We start from the raw sequence: 16,998 nt of genomic DNA, 5'->3' as shown, positions 1-16,998 counted from the left end.
CTGATTTTTTATTTCAGTTATGAAAGATTACTGAAGTTCAGCTTCATGAAGTTCACAAAAATAACTGTGCCTATTTGTCTTTTTTCTGGAACGCAAGTTTACTTGAATCACTTCTCCCCCCAAGCCAGAAGTTTAAACCATTTCAAAACGAAGATTCAGGGAAAGACTATTAGCAAGTTTTCCTCTGAACTTTTACCTCAACAAAACAGCTTTAAAGACTATCAGACTTGCAGTCACATGCAACAGAATTCTACTTCTTCCAACACTGGCAAGACACTACACCACAACTAAATTCCCTGATACAATTACACATACACCATATCATTACATTGCCTATGCATTTACATTCTATTGAAACAAGTTAACCTACTCATTCCAGATCTTACTGGGCCCATGCTAGGCGCTCCCATTCCTCCTGCAAAAACACCAATCATTGCACCACCTAAACAGGAAAAAAAATAACAAAGTGATATATGCTGAAACCACCAGTTAGTGACAACAAAGCACACGCTGAGCTCAACGTTACCCGGCAATTCTTTTCTACAGAACACTTGAAACTGTGCCTTTATTATTTAAATTAAATAGGAAAGTTCCTCCTTCTCTATTATAGGATTTAAGCTACTCTTACTTATTTCTAGCTTTTCTCCCCCTCTGACAGTCTGTCAGCAGCACATATATCTTAAAACTAAATGAGCCATTTCCCACATTGGGAAGAACAGCCTCCAAACTGAAGGGTTCATCTTATTTGAACTTCATAGTACAGAAATGACCTAGTTTCTCCCATTTTTAGGAAACCAGTGCAAAAGTGAGAAGCAGCTCTCCCAATGTCTTTACTGCAGATGAAGATGAATTGATGGAATTTAGTGGGGAGAAAGGAGAAAGAAAGGGGATCAATGCTTAACAAAAGCTGTTTGCAGAACTGTGGAATCTCCAGAATGGTATCAGAGACTGATTCTAGAGTGAGGTAAAAATAGTTCTTTTCATTGAAGTGCTAATATTCAGGAAAATAATCCCAAGGGAGCTTCTAGAATTGTAGAAACTCAAAAGAACTACATTCCTGTCACTGCAGAACAGAGTGCAACTGTCAGCTGCATTTTTCTTGCTTGATTTTCACACCTAGAAGAAACAGCTCAGTTTTTACTTATGGGAAAACAGATCTGTAACTGTCATCTTTTGGCTAGATACCATCATTTTAGTATCTAAAAAAGGTCATCCTGAGTCTTCCATTAGATTTGTTTTCTCCACACGGTTCAAAACAGCAACAATTGCTCCCTGCCAGTCTCTTGTGGGAAATATTTGTCTCCAGACAACATGCTGTCATAGCTATACCAAGACCTCAAAAAATATGGACTAGCCTGTTTAAAAAAAACTACCCTCTTTCAACACCAGCAGGATTACTCCCAGTGCTTCAGCCAATGGTTTGCATATGACGATGATCTTATTACTTGTTCATTAGGCCAGAGACGGTCTTGCAATGAAACACCAAGTCAAATTTTGAGACTTCTGTCAACATGACTGGGTTTTGCCCTTAAAAAGAATTGTAAAGAACAAAAATTGCTGGTTTTCCAGAGCTAGAAAACCTTAGTTGTTTGCTACACCTGCTCTTTCAAAGAGAAGAAAAACGAAAGTCTCTCCAACAGTCTAAGATGCACTTCAAAAAAAACCCAAAAAACAACCTGAAAGCTCAAATAATCCTAATCAGCAAGATTTCAGCTGTTTGTGACCTTAGAGACATCCTTTACCTGTAGTTTCCCCCCACTGGCTTTTCACCAATGAAAAATTATATACTCAGAGATGCTCTATGACACAACCTTTGATTTTTTGGATACTTCAAAATTTTGGCTATTCAAACAGCAACTCCAATGATTCTGTTGCAAATCAAACATCCTCATTTTCACTAATTGATGCCATAGCCCAATCAAAGACTGTCTTTAAGTTGCCCTCATTGAAACTGGCAGGATACTAACGCAAAACGCACTCACAGCATTTAAGATGCCATTAACATAAATATAGCAACAGGAGTACACTAGGGTCTTCCCTGATTAAATATGTTATCTATTAACTATTGTATTTGTAAAACCCTACAATTTCCTTCCATTATTTAAGGAAAAGCTGGGAAACTCTTATCTTGGTTCTCAGAATAGTATTTAGATGTCAAGATTGCTGATTGGTTTTAAGTTGAAGCTTGCTGGATCTACTGAATGAATGACTCCCACATCAGTTTCTCACAGTGGCCACATCATTCATTTCAAAACCAATGTGTGTTACCAGAAGACTTGGAAGTCTACTGCTTGCATGAACATTTATAACTGAAGTGGCTTTGGATTTTCCCTTAAGAAACAGATTTTATCCTATGTTGCAAGTAGACAGTTACAGTGAAGGAGGGGGAAGGAAACCTGTCTCCTATACTGCATTCATCCAGGTAAAAGTATAGTAACAAAGGGCAAGAACTGTTGGCACTCCCAGGTCTCTTAAGAGAGAAAAGTATCTTGTTTGAGGGAACCCAAAAGTAACAAGATGAACTCTGCCAACAAGACATGACCTATAAACAAAACAAAGTGGCTCAGTTACAGGAAAGGCCAATAAACCCCATTCCGAGCTGCTTGAGCTCAGAAAGCAGGAAGAAAACGGAGGGCACCAAAATTCACTGTTCCCATGCAATGCTACCTTATTTGCCGTAAAAACAATTTTCCAGCATGCATTTGCAAAAGCAGGCTCCTGGAAGTTACAAAGGTGGTACATGGGCAGCTTCTTCACAATTACCAGAAGTGTATACTTTAATACCCAAAAGACTCAATACCTCACAAAGTTAACAGTATGAAGCCAAATGCATTTCTTAAGTTGTTATTTTTGGATATATTTTACAGACTGGAAAAAGCCCCACACTTTAACCTCCACTCTAAGCAACAACTATAATAAATACTCAGATTACATCCTTATAGTAATGACCGGGGGAGAAGGAACAGACGAAGATGACCCAGTGAAACCAAGTTTCTTCTTCTAGTAAAACTCGCCCAGTATGTTGCAATTTGCCACAGGAAATTTAACAGTTACCATACCCATCCTTCCAAAAGAATCTCCAAACCCACGGTTCAATGCCATGTCACTACGACCAAATTCTCGGTCCATATTTCCTCCCATTCCACCACGGAACATTTCTGTAGGGAACAAAGCAAAAAAAACCACCAGAAATATTCTGTTAACATATATCTAAGCTGGTGTTTATACAACACTCGTTTCACAGCTGGTTGGTTAAATAGAAGTGGGTTTAAGGCACAAGTCAGAGGCGCCTACTAAATGCTTAACTCCCACACCAGCTCCTATGCCTCTACTCATGCCACTGACTGTATTTCCCTTGAACTCATCTACATCACCCATCCCAAAAGAAAGGGCTTTTAATCAATATTAGCAAACTACTAAGTGTACAGGAACAATGTTCACCTACCTCCCATTCGGCTGACTCCAAATCCTCCCATGTTAGGCATTCCTTCAATTCCACGAAATCCAGCAAGTCCTGTAAAATAAGGAAGGGTGCTTTCTATACAATATTAAAAAAATACTTAATGCAAAGAACTTGACTATACGTACCACCTCCCATTCTATTCATTCCACCAAATCCTGGACCGTCTATTCCCATACCTTTAGAACAAAAAGACGAACACTTTAGAAGACAGGTAAGATCTTAATTGATTTAAAAAAACGCAGAGGCAGTTAACATCTCAAAAGAACACTACACAAGGCTTGCTTTGTCAAGAGTATGTCATTCTTCCAAACACAGAAATGATAATGTTAAACTTAAAGCTCTGTAAAAGTCAAAATTTAAGATCACAGATTTACCTCCTGGACCCACGGTCCCCATTCCACCACCCATGCTCAACTGTGTTGCACTGATGGGCTGTCCACCTGGTCCGAGTCCCATACCAATGCCACCAAGACCACCTTGAAAACAAAAACAAGTAACACAAGAAAAAGATTTTCCTCTGTATCATAGAGACCACAGTAAGCAAAAGTACTAACAAACAAACTACAAACAAAAAGACTGTATCAACATATATTAAGTGCAAGGAGGAGAAACAGTGTGAACTCACGAGGTAATTGTGAAGTTTTGCTGTCTGCAACACGGAAATCTTCATGAGGAATCGATTTGTCATCCTGATAAAAAAACCAAGGATGTCATAATATGATCCTTTCAATGTTTTGAAAGAGACATGTAAGGTAGAAAGTAAGCAACTTACCATTTTAACATGCATGGGTCTATCAAACAGGAATTGTCCATTGAACATAGCTGAAGAAATTCAAGTCAAGAAATCAACTACAGAAGACAATTTAACTATTTTAGAAGATTCACTGTAATAACTTATTTTATTTCTGTACCATTTTTAGGAGTCTTACCTTTCCTTAGTTAATCTTTAGAATGCCAATTCAAAGGCCAGCAGAAACTATGCAAGCTGTTATGTATATAAAAGCCAGTTTCACACATCACATTCCCACATATTTTAATCTTGTTCAACATTATCAGAAACACCTTTTTAGACTCCAGCAGTAAATTCAGTCACTAACAAAAACATATATGCACAGTATTACACTCTAGTCCCTACATACTAGTTACAAGGCAAGTAAGTACCATTTGCAAAACGACGCTATCAGAAGCTATTAAAGACTAATCCGTATTTGACCAGCTATTTTTTAAAACCAAGGATACATATTGCTTGAACAGCTTCAATCGCTTGTTCAAAGGTAACTGTTCCCATTCCTCGACTCTTGCCATCTTTATCTTCTTTGATGTCTGCACGCTTCACAGTTCCAGCAATGCTGAATACCTCCTTCAGTTTCTTCCACCCAACTTTAAAGTCAAGCTTACACACAGAAATACATTAGTGACTTCAGAGCATGTTTCTGTTCTGCCAGTACATTTGGAAGAGATTTTCTGCATTGTTGTAACCCTTCAGCTTCACAAAATGCTTGATATATGTAAATAGCCGGGATTTTCTAATATAGACACACTGCAATCAAGTCAAAAAATGTCAACTAAAAGCAACAATTTACACTACATGCACATATTTTACTTTAATTAGCATATTAACATTCAGAAATGGATTGGTTCTTGTCAAGAGCAGCTGTACTCCCGTAAGTCCTCTTGCAGCCATAGTTCTTTTGTGCAAATAAAGAACTTTAAAAGTTCCAATATAACAGTTTGTTAGTCTAAAGTAACTAGCAAGATAAACTGAAGCATACATTTAATTAAAAAAAAATGCAACCATAAATTTATAGTGGAAAGATGTATAAAATATTTTTTCAAATCAACAGATGACTGTGCAATAATTAAAAGTGTATGTCAGCCTCAAGAGTTTAACTTATCTTTCATGTCCATAAGCTGTATACATAGCCAACATTTTTAGCTTAATACACTAATTGTGAACTAATTTCCCATTTCCTCTTTATATGAAACCTGAACTATGCATGAACATAAGATGGTTTCTAGAGATCAAATATTACAGTTATAAAAAAAAAATTAAACTTACATTAGCAACAAAAATAGTGGACCCAAGCCTGCCTGCCTGCAAGTTGTTGATAACCTCAGGAGGAATGTTTGGATTATTGAGAATAGAAGGTGGCAAATTCATTATTCCAGGTGCCACATCGGGTCCATGTCCTCCTGGAAACTGTCCTCCTACACGCTGTAATGCCCTACGAGCATGTTCACCTTCAGGATCCTGAAAGATGGGCAAAAATAAAGCCAACTTAATCATCAACAAAAGGACTGGCAACAAACAAAAAAGTACGATTTGAAATTCTACATAAACCCATCAAAATTATCAACTAATATCCTTGTCCATGTCAGAGGGATCAAGAACTGAATGAGCATGGAGACCTAATTCCCTCACCTCTAGAGGTGGGTCCTTTCAGATGAGGGTTGAGGCATATTGGCAAAGCACTTGTTGAGGAAGCGTGCACTGCCACTTCACATGCTGTACCTAGCCTATGGACAAGTAGAAAAGATTTCAATCTAAAGGACTGTCAGTCTAGCACCTTCTTCCAAGAACTGAATTAATTTAATTAGGTTGTTGGGTTGGTTTTTTTTATTTAATAATACTATTATTGAAGTTGTAACAGGACAAAAAGAACGGCATCAGACACCATCATATACTACAACACTACAACAGAAATGTTGACATTAATTTCACTTTCCAGTCAGCACAAGTTCTCTACTTCCAGCCCCATTTTTGCACATATGTAGTGGTAGTCTGATACTCAGCTCATTCTGTGCCATATTTTGAAGCAGGTAAGCAATGTAAACATAGAATCATTTAGGCTGAGAAAGACTTAATGACATTAAAGTAAGAATATGAAGTTGTTTTAAAGAAAAACAGATTATTTTGACTTTAGGACACACTTTTTGTCAGTTCACTCGGCATAGTACCAAGGCCAACAGGACTTTAGCCCGCGAAGAAAATGTCATTAAAAAATTAAACTGGAAATTACACAGCTAAGATGTTCAAAACACTGTACTGCCATCTCTGTAGTTCTAGTATCTTCACTATTTCAAGTTAAAAGCAGTAGCAATAACCATACCTCTTTAATATTCAGGGGTCTTCCACTAAGATCATATTTGTTCATAGTTTCTAATGCTTTCTTAACAAATTCTTCATCTTTGAATTCAACCACACTTAGAGAGAACAAAACATTTAGAGTATTAAAATAAAGTTTACAATGTTAAAATTAACAGAATGTTTGTATAGTCGTAAGATTCAACACACATAGAAAAAGAAACTTACCCACAACCCTACATCCATGATTCGTGATCATATGTAAAGAGAAAAAAAAAAGCAGTCAGTCAGCACATATAATAGAACATTTAAGATTCCAGTTAAAGATCCCAGCTCACTGTTAAATAACTATTGAAGTTATTTGCAGCTTCAAAATCCATAATACATGCTCTTTACTGGTAGCCAATCTGAATTTCTCCTACTTTCTCAACATACATACCTTTCAAATGCAAGAGAATACATTATCTTATATTCTCTTTGAGCCAAACCAGAATTGGAAAAATGCCACACAGATCCATGTACGGACAATTGGGGAGAGGAGGTGGAGGGGAAAGGGTGGAAAGAAAATAACTCAAAAACTTAACCAAAAACCAATCAAGACACTCAGTGTGTCATTAAAAGCTGTCCAGTGACTACAAAATTCACATCTACCTACATCAAGTATACCAGTACGATGAACAAGGAGTCTGCATACCTCTTCAGTATTACTAGCATAATTGAGAAATTACTTGGTAAGAAAATAACCTTATTGACTGCACCAGAATCCTCCTAATAAAGCAAAGAGTTGAGGATTGCTTTAAGCAAAGCAAAGCTGACAGCATGTTTTAGTTTTAACAAGCATTAAAGAAAGTCATTTACAACAATGGATACAACCTCAGTTAAGACCAAAACCTGCATTGCTGGTGTTCTCGCTGCAGGTTTGGACCTACTATTGGTCAAACTTTTGACTATTTTTAAGAAGACAAAAGAGCTTTAACAATCTTCACTCTTAGTGCCTCATTGCTGGCACTCTGTTGGCTACCAACCATCTCCATCCATTTAGTTTTAAGAAAGCAAATAACATTAATCCAGTGTTTAGAGTACCAACCCTGCAAAGCTGTCAAATCAGGCACTTCAAACAGTATATTCTTTGCTAACATTTTATACTCATTGGCCCCAAGAAGAGAATACTACACTAACAAAATTTAAATAAGATCAGTGATTTATTGAAGGTCCTTCATATGAAACAGATTCGTACCAAAACAAAGATGTTGGCTAACAAGAAGAATTAAGTAAATGCCATTTGTTAACATTTACAGAAGTATTTTGTCCTTTACAGCCAGCTAGCGTGAGTTGCATCAAAGTGTCAGACTACTTCTAATACAGAATCCTCAAGGCTACCTTGATGAAAATCAGTGTAAAAATGAAACTTACTTCCCAATAACTGGTACAGGTATTATACAAAAATAAAACTGCTGAGGAACTTTTAAACCTCTAGCAGATTGTTGCCCACGGCACTTACCCTTGATTTTCCTTCAGCATCCTTAAACAGCTCCACGTATGTAACCTCACCAACTACATAAGACATACAAAGGGAAAATACCAAGAGACAATGCATTTAACACCAGTATCTTTCTTTACTGTGCCCCTGTGCACAACTCTACAGAGAAGCACCTATTATTCACCAACAATCAAAACCAGACCAGCGTACCTCCTGTCAATGGCTATATAAAATTTAGCTAATTTTCAGAAATATGCAGCAGCCACATTCTCAAAAAGCTAAGAACAAACAACTATATTTAACCTAATTCATACTACAAATCATGTTTTGGCCAGTATGATATAGTTGGTGAACAAATTCAGATATACACAGTCCCTTAACCTAACAAATGAAACGTCAACGTTCACTGGAGAGTGTTAAATTTATCATCCTACTCACAACACCTGTTTTAAGGTGACTTTCTACCTGAATGTCTTCAATCATACGTTTGCCTTCAATAATAACCAAATTTACACATCAAATATTTCACAGCAAGCCACTCACTTTCTAAGTAGGAAGTTTCAGTAAATAAACCAATCAAATAGTCACGTCACCTTACAACAGATAAACCAGCAGTTACAGAAGGGGGGTTTTGGCATTTTTCACAGCCTAAAAGCCAAGTGTGCTTTGCATTACTTTTGAAGAATCATTTTTTCAAGGAAAACACAGAACTAACTTTTTACAGAATTCATGTATTAGTATTATTTTACCCTAAACTCAAAAGAAAATGTTTAGGGTTTTAAGATTACTCTAGCAGAACTGCAACTATAATAACAAGCTTTTAATACAAATCTCCAGACAAACAGTCATGGCAGTAGTGACAATGCAGACAAAGTTAATACCACAGCCAGATTCCACCAAAGAAATACAAAACAACTTTTGAAAGACATCCTTTATTATTCATGTTAACACACTAAATGTGTTGCTTAAATACAATAGCCCTTAAAAGAAAAAAAAAATCTACGAAGACTACAACTAGACGAAACACAATCTCTTTAAGAAGTCATGAGGTCATGCATATACTCTCTACTGTCACACTAGAATGGCAGAAGATTGCAAGCACTTCATTTACCCATTCTACCCTGCAATGCAATTGTCTCAGATGAAAGAGGGGGAAGGGAGATAGATGTACCAAGTAAAGGCCAAAAAAAAAAAAAAAAAAGTCATCAAATCAAATCTGTGTGGCTCAAAGGACATACACATTGCATTTAAGTTCTACCCCTTTCTCCGTGAAGTATATTATAAAGAATAAGTTACCTTTCTCTCTCATAAGATCTTTAATAGCTTGCCATTTCATGTCATATGGGATGTTGCTAATAAAAACTCTATTACGATTAATAGTCTTCTTCTCTCCAGTGCCTGCATTCTTGTCCTTTGAATAGGGATGGAATCTATTCTTGTTTCCAAGAGAAGGGATTGCCTTCGGTTTTGCAATGTACTTCTCTTTCACAGGTGCTTTCTCTTCTTTTGCCGTCTCATCATTATCCCTACATTAAAAAAAAAAAAAGGCCAAACAAAATTAGTCTTGTGTTGGATCAGTAGAGTGTCACACACCCTATACATATATATATGTATGTGTGTGTGTGTGTATAACTCCTATGCTATTAGAACTTCCAGGATGTTAAACACTGCTTTTCAAATAAGGAAAAATAAATTCATGTTACCAGTCTAATTTCAAAAACTTTTGCTTTATCTAGAACAAAAAATAATGTTATAGTATATCTACTCACTACTCTAAGTAAAGAAAGTACATCTTTCCACTTCAGTTACATCTCATTTCCATTATGTTTGTCAAGATTCAGCAAGACGGTACTATGAAACTACAAATATCAAATGACTCAGCTGAAAAATAAGCTACAGCACCCATGCTTTGGTGCTTCAATAATTTTCACATCAGACTTGGCTAATTCAGATGACATTCACCACAGAAGTGAGAGTTGAAACAGCCTAACTAACAGCTTGGTATACTTCATTCAATGTAATAGTAGTAAGACATAAAAAGTTTAATAGGTTGTAAATCAAATTACATCTTATTCACCACACAAATAATTTTTATTTACAATTTGTGCCAGTCTGCTTTTAGACAAAAATTAAAATTCAATTAAGAACAAAAAATGCTCCTTCACTTTCACTGCTTAATGCTACTGGAATTTGAAAACCTGCTAAATGCATAAGAAATAGCTGTATTAAGGTATGCTCTCCATCTAAGACTAACTAAGTCACCAGGTATTATCCACTAGAAGCAACAACATAATAGACTTTGGCCCTCAGTCTTTCAAAAATTTAGCAGCAGCAGCAGCTGTTCTCTTTTAAAAATCTTTTTATTTTTAGATGAAAATGCAGGAAAATTCGCTTCCCCTAAAGCAGCCCCAATCTCAACTTTGAAAAACCTAGACACTTTGAAGATAATGAGATGAAATAGCAAGAACTCTTTAGCACTCTTGAAAGTGTTACTATCACGAGGTGATTTAGCATGCTAACAGAGAACCAAGGTGCCTGAATTGTTAGTTTAAAAAAGTGAACTGCTGAACTGAAAGAATTCAGTGATAAACCCACACAAACATGATCCATTTACAGGTGCTACTTAAGAGATAGACATCAATGTCCAGTTCACATCTCACCACAGCTAATGAGAAACTGTACTGGGTCTGGCTGAGCCCCACAGCAGCCCTTGTAGCCCTGTGCTTTGTGTTGGTAGCCAGAAAGGTGGTGGGAACACACCAGTGTGTTGCTGCTGCTGAGCAGCGCTGGCCCAGCACCAAGGCTGCCTCTCCAGCATTCCCACCACCACCCCCACACAGTCTGGGGGTGGACAGGATCTTGGGAGGGGACACAGCCAGGACAGCTGACCCACGCTGACCAAGGGGATATTCCATTCCACATGATGTCTGCTCAGACATAAAAGCTAAAAGAAAGGAGAAGGAAGGGGGGCCATTCATTATTTACTATGTTTGTCTTTGAGAGCAACTGCTACACATACTGAAGCCCTGCTTCCCGGAAAGTGGGTGGACGTTGCCTGCTGATGAGAAGTAGAGAATAACATCTTCTGTTTTCCTTCATTTCTGCTTGCACAGCTTTTGCTATTGCTTCACTAAACTGTCTTTATCTTGACCCACAAGTCCGGGGAGTTTTCCCCATCTTATTTTCTCCCCCTGCCCCATTCTGCTGAGGAAGCGAGTGATAGAGGCTTGGTGGGCACGTGATGTCCAGTCAAGGTCAACCCACCACAGAAATTTTAAAAGTACTTTTACACCAATGTTTATTTTCACATTAGCCACCAAAGTTAGATCAATTACAAGGAAATGTCCTGCAGGACTGTCAAAAGTGATCGACTGTGAACCCACCTTCTTAAATTACATCACTGTCTTTACAATTTTTCCCACATTTCAGAAGGCTTAGTTTTTATCTCATTTTGACAGGTTGAAAGGTTTCTGGTGTAAAATTAGCCAAAACAGGCATTTCAGTTTTATAACCACAATGTATGGCAAGATCACCAATTTTGATTGCAATGAGTATTTTCAGCTCTCTGCAGTTATTAACAAAGCAGTAAATGACACATAAATGGCACTCAAAAGCACATACAAATTGCCTTTCATGAAGCTGAAGATATTACTACTAAAGCTTGGGCACTTTTCAGGGAGGAATAAATTCAAATACATCCATACTTCTCCCACGACTTTTTCCCCAATTTTAAAGTACTCCTATGATATGAACTTCACAGTCCTTGCATTTACTAGTGGATTAAGAAAGGATTAGCAACGGAGAAATGCATGGACACTCCTCTGGGCTAAATATTTGTAAAATTTAAAATGAAGTCAGCAACAAGTTATCTGGTTCAAGCATCCTCCAGCTTCCCTCTGCATCATTCCTCTGCCACACCATCCTGTCTGTTGTGGCAGTACAATTCCTGTGTGGCTGTGTAATGAAGTGAAATGGAGGGAACAATGCAGGGAACTGGAGGGAGCCAGAGGGAGAGGAGAGGGAAAGAGCAGAGTATCAGGTTTTCCTGTCAGTTCAGCTCCTTCCAATCCAGTCCCATTTGTGAATGCAAAACTCCTGCCCAATGAGATTCCTAGCAAAATCTGAGTTCTTCCTTAAGTTTTAGGATTAAAGCAATGGATTCTCTCTAGCCTTTTAAGCTCTTTCCTGCTTAAAGGATTATGAAACAGCCCCTGGGTGCTCAGTGTGGTGCATAGGAAGAGCCAGGTCTCCACATACAGAATCCAGAGGCTGTACAAGACCTGGCTGTACAAACCAGTAGAGACCACAGAAGATGTGAGCATAAACACTTACATCTGGGAAACAAGAACACACTTCACCTAGGTCTGAGGATCACAGTCAGTCTCCTAAAAATACAGGATTAATTAAAATAAATAATCCTTCTTGCAAAACTCTCATATGAGTCAAAACCAACGCAAGCCAGCGAACAAGCTGGAGGCAGAGATCCTTCTGTGGATGTAGCTCCTACCCTTCTCCTTGAATATTAAAAAATAATTTTAATCAAATAACACATTCAAAGCGATGTCACATTAGTCACCTATAGACTACAGGGAAGACAGTCTCAGAAACCGTGAGTGGACATTTTCTTGGGGGAAAAACAACAGTGATTTCTACCCTTTACCTTCTGTATGAACTAATCATTTTATATGTTTAATTAACATTAGCCTGTGAAAACACTAGCAGATTTCTAGGGTTGAAAGAGACATGCCTACATTAATTTCTTTTTAAAAAGCATGTCCTCCATTGATTAGAAAGAGCAATTTTTACCTTTTGAAAAGTAACACCTTTGAACTTCCATAAAGTTTTGGAAACAAAAGACAAGGTTTCCATATACAAAACTAGAAGCCTAAAAAATAATAAGCACAAGATAAATCAACATGAAAGCCCTAAAATCTGGGGTTTTTTTAAAAACAGATTTCTACTCCTCTGCTCACAAGTGTCCATACAAATCGTAAGATCAGCAGAGATAGAAACGCAAGAAGTCCACGACACAACTCCAAAGCACACAGCTGAGTTTAGCTTTGTTACAACAGTTCCACAGCTCAGTACCATAAACTTAGGGAACTGTGCAAGTTGAGACCAGGACTCCCCTCCAATTTAATGTGAGTGCTAAGCAAACATGGTTACTGAAATACTTTTTTAAAAATATTATATTTCACCTACACACTGACAGCTAAATCCGTTGTACATATGTTTTGGGGAAGACTGGAAACTACATATGAAAGAATAAGATTTGTAACTGTTACCAAGAACTCTGCATTATTTTCAAACTTCAAGCTGTAATGTCTACCACCCAGAATGACTGGGATTTTTCATTTGCTTGTGGTTGGTTTTGGAGGGAAAAGAACAAAATCACTGACAGTAGAAGGGATACAGCGAAATTAAGTCATTATTTTAACAGTAGCAACCCCAAAAGGCAATAAAAAGTTATATGCCTCAAAGGTGCAAAAGGGTTGCAATCTCCCTGCGAAAACTCAATTATAATTTGCATAGTTTGGAAGCTGAGGGCCAGGCTCAGGGAAAGAAAAATAAATTGCTGTTTCATGGTAATGTGAAATTTATAAATTGTAAGCTATTTGAATTTCACAGCAAGTCAAGTAAAGGCAGGAAGTACGCCTTTATTCCTCCACCTTTATACTGAACTTGATCTCATGTGCATTTTTTAGTTTTGTTTTTTTTCTTTAAACACAACAGCACCGGACGGGGGCTGCTTAGTCAAAACTTCACAGATCTCAGCAGCTTTGATGTACTGCAACAGTAAGTCTACCATAAGTGTATTTTTCCTCTAAGTCTGAAACGACATTGGAAGCAATATTGAAATTCCAGTGCTACAAGGCCAAAACCTAGTCTGTGTGAAGAGCGATAACCCTTGAAGCCTGACATCAAGAACGACCAAACACAGAAAAAAGTTATTTGCAGTGTTGTTCTAGAGCTGGTATTTCTTGCTCCCCTTCCCTACGTTCCTCTCAGACCTGCTAGGTAAGGCACAGTCTGCACATTCCACGTAGGATAATGCTACAATTCAGAAGAAAAGTTTGCACACATATGCAGGCTTTTTGCTTGATTTTAAAGAGTCGCTCACTACAGCGCTGCCTCACCGTTCCCGCGATTAGTCCAACGGCTTTACAAAACATACCCGACGGTAAGCAGCGGCACCGTCACCCCGGCCAGCCGCGGCGTAGGCCACACCGGCCCCGCGCCCTGCGAGGCGGCCTGAGCAGCGCCCCTCAGCCCGGGCCCCCCGCCCGCAGCCGCCCTGCCCTCAGCGGCCGCCACTCCACCGAGAACGTCCGCCTTCCCCCGCGGCCGGGCCACGGCCCGCTCCGTGCGCCCGCCGGGAGCTGCCCGAGGCCGGGGCTGTCTCCCCCGCCACCCCCCGCGGCGGCTCCGCGCTCAGGCCGCGGCCGCCCCGTCCCCCGGCGGGGGAGGAGCCCGGCGGGGCGTGAGGGAGGAGAGGGCCGGCCGCCTTCCCCCACCGCGGCCTAGGCGGGCCCCCCGCGCCCCCCGCGCCCCCGCACCGCCCCCCGGCCCCGCACACACATTTTGACGCCATTAGCGCTGCCCCCGCCGCTCTCGGCTGCTGCCGCTGTCGCTGCTGCCGCCGCCTCCTGATCCTGTGGCGGCTGTTGTAGCGGCTGTTGTTGCGGCGGCGGCTGTTGCTGCTGCTGCTGTTGTTGTGGCGGCGGCGGCGGCGGGTTGGCGGGGGCGGCCTCCTCCACTCCGCACTGCGGCGCGGCGGCCGCAGCCTCCGGCTTGTCGTTCTCCGCCATTTCGTCGCCGGGCCGCGGCCCCGCTACCGCTGGGTTTGAAAAGAGGCCCGGAGCGCCTCGGCCTCGCCGCGCCGGGCCGGCCCAAGTCTCGCGAGAACGGGGCTTGCGGCGGGCGGGGAGGGGGCGCGCGAGGCGGCTTTATGCGTTGCCATGGCGACGCTCGGTGGGCTGCAGGGCCCACGGCCGGCCCGCTGCCGCGGCGGAGCGGCCTTCCCGCAGGAGCGGCACAGCGCGGCCCGCCGCTCGCCTGGGGGCTCGCCGGGCCCGAGCCCGGCCGCGCTTCCAGTGCCGCAGCCCACCGGCGGGCAGCTCTGCCCGAGGCTCAGGCCTGTGCTCCCCGCCCGGGCCGGCCGCCCCCGCCGTGCGCAGTCCCCCGGCTGCCGGCCCCGCCACCCCCGCGGCGACCGGTGGCCCCCGCCCCGCGCACCTGCAGGGGACAGCCCCGGGACGCCAGCGCAGGCCCCTCACCGCAGCCAGGTCGGTGAGGCTGGGGGGTCTGCAAAGCGGAGGGTGCTAACGACAAATACGCCATGGCACAAGCTCAGCGCTTCGCCTTCTCGTTTCCAGTAGCACTGTCCACCCCAGCAAATAGCGGCTTCACCCTTCACTTCACTGGGGAGCGTGGTGCTGACTGATCCTAAAGCCAGTCACCGCTGTCACCGATTTCTCTCTGCTTCACAAAACAGACTGTAACTTTTAATTACTCAAATTTTATGCTAGGAATACCCAATGAATCAAAGCCATGATCTTTTAAAATGACATTTGCCTTGCCTTTTCCCTACGTTTATAGTTTCCTTGTTCCTTCAAAAATCAGTCTAGTCACAAGCTACATCCTCCTGCTGCCTATATGATGTTGTATGGCCTTTTTTTCCAAATATTTTGGTACTTCCAGCACTAAGAAGATCCCCACATTCATGAGGAAATGAAGACTTGAATTCTGTGGATCCAAATCACCCTTCAACCCTGTGTTTTGGCACAGCTCGCAGACCAAATATAGGCCCAACCCTTCTACCTAGCCTGCTATGGGGTGCTGGGACACTCTGCTAGTATTGGCTAAAAAGCTATCAGCTTGCACCTAAATTCTCCTCCAACTGCAGATGTCTCATTATTTATAAACATACAGAGCTACCGGGCAAGTTAAGCTGCAAGTTCAATTATAGTTAGAGCACTGGAAGCTTCTAGATGGATATTTGTCTTATTCTTAAATAGAAATAACAATTAAATATGAATAGTTGTAATTCTGCTATAAAATTTCAAAAGTACATAGGTCCATGCCACGTACACACTGCTAAACAGCTTGCATTCTCTGTCACTCATCCCAGAAGATGTTCATTTACTTACGAGGTAGAATCTGTGACATAGTCCCCTGAGCTTCCCTTAGATTCTTCAATTCCAATTTCTCTCTGTCACTTGGGGGGAAAAATAAGTTGTAAGCATTTTTTAAAAGAAGAAAAGAATTTCTATCATTTGGACAGAGTTTAATCACTTCACTAACCACAAGTACCAAAGTATTTCTTTGTATTTGTACTCCTTCTGATATAAGGAAAACCATTCAGTCCTCTGCAGTAAATTTGGGTCAGTGGCTTCTGGTTGCTGACCCACAGGAATCCATGCACTTCTTTTAAGAAAACCATAAATGAAGGTTAAGAAAAGTTAAGCAGTAAGAAGGACCCACACCTCTATTGGAGTGTGTTTCTGACAAGAGATGGTTGGGAATCACTGACCTGGACAACTGTGGATTTTGGAAGTAAACTTCTTAGGAGCTGCTGGGACTCTCTTTGTCTGTGTGTCCTCATGACTGTCATACCAGTTGTTGGTAACACCTGAGATTTTGGAGAAAGCTCAAAGATACTATGAAACAACCTAATAACCTATTAACCTACATCCCAGGTGAAGCTAGAAAGGCATGTCTAGAGGTCTGGTAAGAGGTGTAATTCTATTCACACATTAACCATAATTAGATAAATAACTTGGTATTTGTGATAATAATCATCACTGAAATAGTTAATGTTTACTTGAAATTGGTGTCATTATGTTTTACAGCTCTCACTTCTACAGGAGGAAAGGGGGTAATTCATACATTCAGGTATGATAAACTCTGTTATCACACCTCTGATTGTGCTTTGCACAGAGCAGCTCAAGTGTTGGAATCCTATACTCT

The 16,998-nt window shown here is 40.7% G+C and overlaps 1 protein-coding gene across 6 annotated transcripts in view; it reads right to left on the bottom strand.

Annotated features, from left to right (window-relative positions):
* Positions 1–16,998, bottom strand: part of MYEF2 (myelin expression factor 2) — a 33,630-nt gene that overhangs the window by 6,749 nt on the left and 9,883 nt on the right. The window contains exons 1-14 of one of the 6 annotated variants that reach the window (XR_005105403.1): positions 14,608–14,837; positions 9,325–9,554; positions 8,050–8,102; positions 6,777–6,784; positions 6,574–6,667; positions 5,523–5,714; positions 4,703–4,856; positions 4,236–4,285; positions 4,089–4,152; positions 3,838–3,939; positions 3,589–3,639; positions 3,446–3,514; positions 3,060–3,158; positions 371–442 (exon numbers count right to left, since the gene is read on the bottom strand). Coding sequence is in view for 5 of the 6 variants with exons in the window: in XM_037395260.1 (XP_037251157.1) it covers positions 371–442; positions 3,060–3,158; positions 3,446–3,514; positions 3,589–3,639; positions 3,838–3,939; positions 4,089–4,152; positions 4,236–4,285; positions 4,703–4,856; positions 5,523–5,714; positions 6,574–6,667; positions 6,777–6,784; positions 8,050–8,102; positions 9,325–9,554; positions 14,608–14,837 (1,468 nt within the window). In the remaining variant the exon portion in view is untranslated. Of the gene's footprint in view, positions 1–370; positions 443–3,059; positions 3,159–3,445; positions 3,515–3,588; positions 3,640–3,837; positions 3,940–4,088; positions 4,153–4,235; positions 4,286–4,702; positions 4,857–5,522; positions 5,715–6,573; positions 6,668–6,776; positions 6,785–8,049; positions 8,103–9,324; positions 9,555–14,203; positions 14,312–14,607; positions 14,930–16,998 lie in introns of those variants that run through there. The other 5 variants (XM_037395260.1, XM_037395259.1, XM_037395258.1 and 2 more) reach the window with 5 other exon arrangements.

Source organism: Falco rusticolus, chromosome 7 (genome assembly GCF_015220075.1).
Source record: "Falco rusticolus isolate bFalRus1 chromosome 7, bFalRus1.pri, whole genome shotgun sequence".
Taxonomy (NCBI): Eukaryota; Metazoa; Chordata; class Aves; order Falconiformes; family Falconidae; genus Falco; species Falco rusticolus.
The sequence above is the reverse complement of the archived record's forward strand: the minus strand, read 5'-3'. Positions and strand labels throughout refer to the sequence as shown.